This window comes from Wasmannia auropunctata, unplaced genomic scaffold, assembly GCF_000956235.1.
Source record: "Wasmannia auropunctata unplaced genomic scaffold, wasmannia.A_1.0 LD334175.1, whole genome shotgun sequence".
NCBI classification, from domain to species: Eukaryota; Metazoa; Arthropoda; class Insecta; order Hymenoptera; family Formicidae; genus Wasmannia; species Wasmannia auropunctata.
The window spans coordinates 35,643-45,949 of NW_012028715.1; the positions used below are offsets into that span (position 1 = coordinate 35,643).

At 29.3% G+C, this 10,307-nt stretch overlaps 1 protein-coding gene across 1 annotated transcript in view; it reads right to left on the bottom strand.

Moving 5' to 3' along the window:
• Window positions 1-4,802, bottom strand: part of LOC105459614 (venom allergen 5-like) — a 13,599-nt gene extending 8,797 nt beyond the window's left edge. The window contains exon 1 of the mRNA XM_011705784.1: window positions 4,401-4,802. Coding sequence (XP_011704086.1) covers window positions 4,401-4,500 — 100 coding nt within the window. The 5' untranslated portion in view covers window positions 4,501-4,802. The remainder of the gene's footprint in view (window positions 1-4,400) is intronic.
• Between the last annotated feature and the right edge of the window lie 5,505 nt (window positions 4,803-10,307).

Consider the following 10,307-nt stretch of genomic DNA (forward strand, 5'->3'; position numbering starts at 1 on the left):
CATCTTTAGGATGAGCCCAGAAAGAAGTCTATATCTTTATTTTTCTGGAAGATATGAATTTTTAAACATTGGGGAAAGAGGCTTCAACGCCGGTAACACGGCAATTTTAAGATAGGATCATATTGTGTTATATGTATTATATGTATAAATGTGAGATATTAACACATTATCTAATTTATATATATAATTATATATATAATACATATATAATTATATATATAATATATATAGGATAACATAAAATTATATATTGTTATATTAAATTACATAAATATGCTTTGATATTTATATATTTAATATGTGTTATTCTAGAAATCCTAAAAAGAATCTTGAAATTTAAGAAAAAAATCCATTTCAGACTTCTCGCAATTAATACGCGCATACTGTAGCTAAGTTTCATTATTAGTTGCCAGGCGGGCCCATATAGAACCTATATAAAAATGTGAGCAAGGTCTTTATATATGTATATTATATAAATAAATCAAATCTCTCCGGTGTGCAAACAATTAATCTTTACAAGCTATGTCAAGCCCAAAAATATAGTCACGAAATTGCAAGAGAAAATTTTGTATTTCTACAAGAAAAAATTAAGTTTTCTTGTCAAATATATAGGTATTACACGAATGATACAAAGAGCGTTTTGGTATTCCAACTCTGCAGACTCTAAATAAGAGAAACAAATTAGAGAGAAAACAATTTTTATCTTGGTTGGACGGTATGAGGATTAGCTGCGAAAGTAAACATTATTATTTATTATCACGAAACTGAAGAAGAATACTTATCGTTGAAATGTTAAAACGCTAATCTACAAAGATATTTAGGACATTCCACCTCATTCCGCTACAGGTTTATATAATCACTTTTTTCTCCGCGAGTGCACCGCTCGCGCCGCCGCGCAACAACGATATGATCACAGGCATACGGAGAAAGGTGAGTAATTGCATAGCCTTTGTGAAATAGATAAAGTATCGAGTCGCGCAAGTTTTGCATCGGTAATATGATCGGTTACCGCGCCACCGCGTCACGCGCGAGTTAATTAATTGTTACCTTCCATTGTACACGGAAGATCACCGTCACAACTGTGTTACAGCCTGCGCGCGGCGTATTTCCCAATCTATCTTACGAGATCTTTACACTCGTACCAGTTCTCCGGTTTTCGTTACTTTCTGAATCTAAAGGCAGTTTAAGTAATAAGGTAAATGAATGCTGTCGGCTTTAGTCCTCGTGCAGGAGTTTACTCGATGCGCATTGTAGGGCATCCGAGAGAAGATTTACATTACAATATTATTATACATTTAAGCACACTTTTAAAAAATTCTCTCTCTGACGATATAATATATAATATATAAAAAAAATATAAGACTTTGCCCATCTGCAATTTGTCAATTCAAATCATTGTAAATCTATTCCATATTTTTCCTGACTGATTCATAGGTGGCGCTTACTTTGGTAAACAATTTTTTATTATTATTAGTAAACAATAAAAGTAATACACATATGTAGTACCTGCAAAAAAATGAGCCACTAAATTTTATTAAAGCTTAAACATTTCTCTGAACTGCTTAATTGAAATTGAGATACAAAGAGTTTTTACAAAATAACGAAAATTGAAGCTAAAGCTTGAAAAGACCTAGGAAAAAAAACTGTTTTCTTTAAACTATTGCGTTGCTCAAGGGAGTAACGACTGCCTCGTACAAAAATGTATGAGTTTTCAAAATCACATTTATTTCTTAACAAATGCATTTTTTTTAATTCTTTTATGAAATTCTTTTTTACCGTAAAGTTATACCGTTTTGAAAAAAAACAACAATTACAAATAAACAACTTCATTTTGTAAAATCTGTAACTTAAAAACAAATTATGTTAAAAAACTAATTGTTAGTATATTTGAAAAGAAAACTGATAACTTTTTGTTAAAATATTATAGGACAATTTTTTAAAAATTTTTTAAAAGAAATTGAAGCTAAAAGCTTGTTCTTCAAGAATGTATTATATGGTACATTTTTCATGATTATTTATTTAAATTTTGCATTTGTCTAAACAGATGTTTATTATCTGTATTTCATTTTAAAAAAGTATACATTTTTTGTACATTATTATTTTATCTGTGAAGAAATAAAAAGAGTTAAGACTTATAGTTTACACTTTCATTTGTCTTTTTATAAAGCTTTATATTAATTTATTTTTGAGTTACAAATTTTAAAAAGTTGTTTGTTTTGTAATTGCAAAACCGCAAAGTAAACAAAATTAGAAGCTGTTTATTTATTGCCTTGACTTGTTTTAGTTATTGTCAATAATTCAATTCAGTTTTTCCGCAATGAATCCCATATTTAATAATAAATAACTTGTTAACCATAACAAACACAAAAAGTTTCCATTGAGGGTTAAAAGTCCTAACAACATAATACTTAATTTTGATTGCAAAAACACTTTTCTAGCACATTGCATTTCGAAATTATAATATGACAAAATACTTAAAAATAGCCCTTTTTTGCAACTTTACCTGCAAATTTCTCCAAATTGTGACATGACAGAGCAATTCTACAATCAAATTCGGATTTAGCTTCCAAAAAAACTACGGGAAATGACTAGTCTCATTATGGTGTTTTTTTTAACTGTGTTATTAAATTAAGAATCACCACACTTTATAGTTACGCATGACCTTAACTATTTCCAGAATAGCTTGCATCATTAAAACATGGAGATTTCCCGTAAATATATCTTGTACTCGAGGCACTGTCGATAATGATCGGCGATTTGAATTTACAGCAGTCGTCAAGTTCTATTTTAGACGAAAATATTCTGCCGAATACGAATATTGAATAACTTCTGCACGAAGAAGTGCCTAGAAACTAATTTATTCCTGAAATTGATTTCTATCTTGATTGGCTGAAGTAGGTTTTCTTGATTTCATGTTTCCGTCATGTTGATCACACGCGTGTCTAAAATTCATCGGATATAACGCTAGTGGACAGTTACAAATTCATATCAAAATTCATATGGTTTCCGATTTTATTTCTTTTCAGTTTAATACTATTTTTAATTATTTCAATGAGTACAAGTCCAATTTAATTGTTTCTAAATATGGTTACAAATAGATTGATGAAAAGATCTTTGTAAAAGAATTTGCATTATAAATTAAATAAAAAAAGATATAAATGATACTCTTTGGTCAATTTCTCTCTCTCTCTCTCATTAAAAATGTATTTAAGATTTGAAAAATATGAAAAGCAACATATGTTCAAATAAAAGATGCAGAAAGATTAAATACAATCAAAATTGCAATTATTATAATAGCATATTTATATTATAGGAAACTACTGTTTTTGAAATTTTTTCATTTCACATTTCCCGCAGATATATTAAATCGATCTTTTAATCGATTTGTTTACTCTTAAGGCACCAATAAGTATACTGTTGCTAAAAATTAAGTAATGAGTAGAGAGAGAAAAAGATATTACTAAAAAGACAAGAATAAACGACAATCGAGTTCCCTTTTCAAAGCACGCCAATTAATCATCATTCGGGTCGATGCGACGCGACGTGCCATGCCGTGTATCATTCGCTCGTTTAGCAACCATTGAAAAGGCGAAACTCGAGTGACATCCGTATATTTGGCTGATGGCCGTCTCGCTATGACTGGAAACATCAGTTTCTTTTTGCGCCGGAAATGAGATGGGCTTGGTACTGAGTGTAACGATGCAATTCGGTCAACACCTGCTAACTCCATTCCATCGTAACTTGTAATAAAATGAATTTCATGGGAAAGAAATTGTATATATTAATTAAATAGCTCTTATATATATTAATTAAATAGAGCTTGTATATATTAATTAAATAGCTCTCGATCGACTGTTTCTGTTTAGTCTACAATTTTTCTGTTTGGCCGCATTTTTTTTGTATTCGTATTACAAATCCAATATTAGATACAAATGTACAAGCTTAATATATTAGATTAATTAAATTATTCTTTTCAATAATGCGTTATTTTTTTAATTTACTTAAAAATTTTTAATTATTAATATACTTTAGTTTTACTGTATCAATTTTACCAAATTTTAAAATAGTTAATAGAGCAATACATCTTAAAATAGTAGAAATTTAATTTTTATAATATATTTTTAATTTAAGAATGTATAAACTGAAAATATCTTAGTGACTATTTACAACAGCAAAGATTTTAATAAATTTAACAAAAAATTTGTGGAGATGTTATGTAAATAAGCCTTTAGCCTTTAAATAAGACCTTAAAGGTCGCAAATAGGAAAATCAGTTATAAACACTATATCTCGTTTATACGCATTTGACTATTAGTGTGGTTTTATTGTATGTTATTTCTTAATGACGTGATTATTTGTATTATATCTAATTAATCAACATAAAAAAAGAGGCATACTTACTTAGCATAGTCTTTCCGATGCACGACGTTTGACAATGATTCACAAGTAGACATATGATAATCATTAAAAAAAGATCGGCGTTTCTTTCGACGAACATCATCGTGATAGATAAGGGATTCTACCTGCAGCTTCGAAACACAAAACAAATTCTGGAGGCAAATAGGAAAGATTTGATTAGGATGCAAACTTGTAGTGATCTTGACAATCAAGGTTTGATCTTCTTTAAATCTCGATGTCGACAATCAAAAAGTGAAAAAAGCTGGCGCGGAAGGATTCAAGTGAAACTGTGGTTTAAACCACGAATCCAAGTCGTTCACTTCGGCACGTGTTCAGCCAATCAGTCGATTAAATCGGCCGATTTACGATTATCCGGAGATATATAATATTGTATACGACGTATAGGAAGTCGGAATTATTCGCAAACCGGTCGGTGGAACGATCCGAACTAATAGTCAGCCACGGCGATTCCTCGTGACTTTATATATCGTGCCACCTGTACCATGGTTGTCCATATAATTGTTAATGAACCAGTCGGTGCAGTGGGGAGTGCTGCTCAATACACAGAAACGGGGTAACTTTGATTTAGTACATATACGCTCAAGGTTGAATGCGAACCCAGTGATCCGAAAAACTGTCCACTACTGCCGATGGATTTAATTGCAATCGCGTTTCATTTAAAATCCATAAAGGCGGACGCGTTTTCTGCGCCGAATTCTGTCGACTGTCGTCGACTGTTTTCGATTGGACTTTCCAAATAAATGGGAAATTTGAATTCTCGTGATTAATGCAAACTTGAAACGGTAGCATATAACGTATATTCCGATAATATTTTACTGATGTATTTTTTAACATGCAACATGCGGTACACTCTACATTTATTATATAAATTCTCGATAGAATCTTTTGATTCTCAATAAGCAAAAAAAGTTTCTTTTGTTTGATATTATTAGTATTTCTACTGTTTATAGACAAAAATCGCGTATTTTATTTAAAAAGTGTTGTCTACAAGTCATTCATGAATTATTCGTAAATTATCCATATCTCCGAATTATTTGTGTATTTTAAATCTTTTATTTTCCAAAATTCAGAGTTTTTTCTATTTTATTATTTCTCTTAGTAATTACATGTCCATCTATTTCAAACAACTATTGCATTTTAAACACGTTTTTTTAGAAAATTCGCATTTAGTTATTTTGTACTTTTTTCATTATTAGAAAAATTAATTAAAGAACGAGAGAGAGAGAAAGAGAGAGAGAGAGAAAGAATGCTGATTTTTTTATATACAGTACTTATATTATAATTGATAGTCAAAATATTTGTCATTTGTCAAAAAGAGATATGAAGACGATACATATCAAAATTGTTTCTATCAAATATTATTCATCAAATTACTTTTGTATACATTATAACAAAACTTTTATGTATATGTAACATAATTATTTGCAGTTTTCAACAAAATTGCAGTCACAATTTTGTTGACAATTTTGTTAATTGCGCCTTATATCAAAATGTGAAATATGTAATAATGTAAAAACATTATTTTAATAAATTTTTAATCCAAGAATAAAGAGACCTGATAACGCTGCAATATGAAACTTTATTTTAATGATAAATGCAAGCTCTCGATAACGAAAGATAAACTAATCAAATTAAATAAATTTTTAATAATAAGTAAAACTCGCAAAGTGACTTTCCGTTTATTAAGCGCTGCATAAATTGCTGTACAACGTTATTTAATTAACGGTTTTCAAATGTCTGATTCAACTCGTTCTTCAGCAACTTGCGACTCCTTTGGCGATTTTTTACAATAATAGATCGAAAATCTTGCAAAGATCCAGAAAAGTTAATAGAAATTATTATAATTGTCTAGTAAGTTACTCCGCGTTATTTAAATTAAGAATAGATATATTTAAAACAGTTTATCAAAACTGAAAGGTCAAAATATATTACAAATAATTATAAAAGTAGTCAAATTTATAATTTGGAGAATATGCTCAATATAATGAGACTCTATTAGTCTAATATTAATCTTATTATTTAAAAGAGGCATTTATAGATTATCGGAATATATAGCAGGTCCATCAGAGAGTCGGAAAAATTAATTTTTATATCACTACATTAGAGCGAATTAATAACACGTGAAAGTAATAGTTTTGTCAGTAAGTTTATTAAAATCAATGAGTTTATTAATTATGCCGCCAAGAAAAGTCGGTGCATCTCTCTTATGCTGATTACTACGAATAGGCGTTCTTCACTTTATTTCTACTCTCTTCTACTTCTTCGTAGATTTACAGAATAAATTGGGAACAAAGTAAACACATTGGCACTAAAATCTACTTCTTTTATTCCTCATCTTAAAGCAGCCTCTTTTTTTTTCTTCAAAGATTTGTTATGGCAATTGGACGAAAATTCAACAAACAACTACATATCCGAAAAAATTTTTGCGCATGAAAGTTTTTGAGACTTGAATTTATATGCAATATATTCGTTCGTTATAATTTGAATAAAACACATTTAAACTATGATTTGAAATCTATTTTAAACGATCAGTTAATCAGTTTGGGACCAACAAAAGATAGAATACAGAAAACAGATTAAAAAGTAACATAAGTAGTTATAGTATTCTCATTAAAAATTATTAAAATCAAATAACCAATTAATGATATACAATTGATTTTATTTTCCCTCTAACTTTTTAAATAAGAGTGTGAAATAAAAACGTAGTTTGCATTTTATATAGATTGTCTCTCTTATGTTTTCACTACGTCTATATTTGTTTTATATTTTAAAATATTTTCTTCCAATGTTTATCATATGTGACGAACACATTAAAATTGTAATCACAGTGATAAATACGAATTTTTTCCTGTTTTAGAGTATATAGTCTAGAATTATTGTTTTGTTGATTAATTGTTAATTTGTCATATCTTGTTTATAAAATATATTCTCTCTCTCTCTCTCTCTCTCTCTCTCTCTCTCTCTCTCTCTCCCTCTTTCTCTAAACAATAAAAAAAGATATTTTATTTTGTACTTCTGTTTACTAACAATGTTCCATCCAAATATCTGATCCAAACATCTGATACCAGTCCTAAAAACATTAAATAAGTTTGTTAGTTCTTTTGATATCATATATAATTTTGTCAACAATTATCACACGTTTATTCATTTCATGCTCTTTTTTTATTCTTTTTACGTTTGCACTTTGAAAAAAGCTGAGATTAATTTCGTTATTTGCTAATTGTCAAAAAACGTAGTATAAAACTTACTCTTCAGCAACATTAAGGCTTTAATATTTTCATTTTAAAGATTTATTTCCAGTCATTCTTTCCTTCTAACCGTTTACGGCATCTGAACAAGTTTATAGGCTCACACGAATAACAGCTGCTGTGAAATTCAAGTTTAGTTTCTATTTTTCCGCGCGATTTCTGCGAAACACACCGTATCTGATTATTTTATACATCTGAATTAAAAATATCTAGAATAAAAATAAAATATCCAGAAGAAATTAGAGGACTACTACTTTATTTTCGCAGTCGTGAAACAGCCGAGTCTGATAGAATTCACACTTATATACATGCAGAATTGATCGTCCGTCATATGAAATGCCGCGAATTAGCGCACTGTTTTCTTCTTGGCAAAAGAGAACACATGCAAATGCATCGCGTCATGTAGTGATGACGAACGAAAACATTTCATGTACATGCGACACTTGAATACAGAAATATCAGTCAAATAGTTAATCTCATAATTAATTACATTCTAATCAAATTATCACTCCTTTAAATCGATTGTGATTTAAGAGAATTTTTTTATTTTTTAATATTTAAACACTGCATGACTGCTCCTCCTCTCTCTCTCTCTCTCTCTCTCTCTCTCTCTCTCTCTCTCTGCATGTAATTGCAATAATTTTTTTAGCCACATCTAATAAAATGAAGAAAATATTTCACATCAGAAATGCGTTTTATATATTATAGTTTCAGTACGCTAAATTTTAATGAGGACACGTTTGAAACTTATATGATATGCGAATCAATTCTATGATTCGCAAAATTTGAATAATTATTTGCCGCTGGCATCGTCATCTATCCTCGGAATCGAAGAGGAGAACTGGTGAATGAACGCCTGGTGTCTCTTCAATGTGCGGACGAAACTTTTTTTCTCTTTGCCGGACGTTTTTTAAGTTTTACAGCTACTTAGCATATTTAGAGTCTCGTAAAAAAAAGTCCTCTCTCTCTCGTTCTGCGATACCTTGCTCGGAGGTCGTCTAGGATCACGTTTTTCGCCTAATGAACAACGTTTAACCAGCACGAGCCGACTGGTAGAGTCAATTAATCAGGTTGTGATTTGTCATATAAGAGCAGACAGCCAGGCACCAAAGAGCGACCGTAGCATATTTTCTCCAGTGTGATATACAAGGTGTCCCAACTGTACTGTATCATTTCTCAACACTGGAAATTAAATTTGTTCTACTTTTAATTATAAATTATCGATAATTTTCAAGTTCAAGCTATTTACGCAAAGTGCATTTTGCAAATTAAATCTCAGAAATATGGACAGCTAATATAGAGACTTATTTATGTTTAATTTACCTAACAAAGTAAGTAGACTTTAACAAGTTCAGACCTTATGCACACGCGCACAGTGTATGTGTGTGTGTGTGTGTGTGTGTGTGTGTGTGTGTGTGTGTGTGTGTTTTCTGTGTTTTAAGATATTTAACATGAAAATTTATAAAATAGTGTTACCATAGGAAAAAGGATATTTCAAGGATATTAAGATTTTTATTGTTTTATATAACGAAACACAATTCTAAAGTCATTAAAGAAATTTTAACTAAACGAAAATGTTTGGAGCATCCTGTGCATTGTATTGTTGTGTCTAGACAGTGATACACAGCTTTTTTTGAAGGATGATACTACCTATATGTTTTTGAAACGTATTACTTTGCATATATATTTCTAAAGAAAATTTGCATTTTTTTCTTACTCACAATTAATAAAAAAATTTTGGACAAATATTCATGAGTATAATACGTTTTGTAATAAAAATGCTCATAATTTTTAAGTAATTAAACTTTAATTGAGCGCTTATTAGTTAAAGAAATATTGATACACTCAATTCACAATTAAATTTTTGCTACTGTTGGCATTGCATTTAATTATCTCAAAGAAAAAAGTTAATTTTTATTCAGAAAATAATTTTCAAATTTATCAGAACTTATGAAGCTTGGTGCAAACGTCATCAAACTATATATCTATCTATTATATATTAATCTAAATACGGAATAAATGTATTATATGTATATATCACGTGCGGGCTTCTGCCTTTCCCTACTAAATCGTTCAGTTTAAATATATTAAACTTTATTGAACTATATGTATATTGGATTTTACTGATAAATGATTAGCGATAAAGTAATGATCTTATATTAATCATTATTTTTTCTTTGCCATATAAAACACGTATAATTAATAAACACGTAAAAAAGAAATGATGATTTGAAAAAAATTTGATAGATTTTTATATTCAACGAAAATATAGAAAAGTATCTGTAATAAAGAAAAAAAAATTAATTATACGAAACGATCAAAAAATCTTTGCTGACAATTTGATGAATACCGGCAAGAGTAACAGAATTTGTGTTGAATTTTAACGTACATAGAGCTTCATATACTTATACATATAAAAGTTCGAAGTATTTAATACTTTTTTTTTTGTTCTTACTGATATTACTGCGTAACTATAATTATCTATGTCAGATAGGAATTCATAAATATTAATATTAAATTAATATTAGACTAAATTTTAATTATTGAAAAATGAAAAGATTCCAAACTTTTGCATAAAGCTCGCAACTTTTTTTGAATACATGATTATTTTTATACACACGTTTAAAAATGTAATAATACA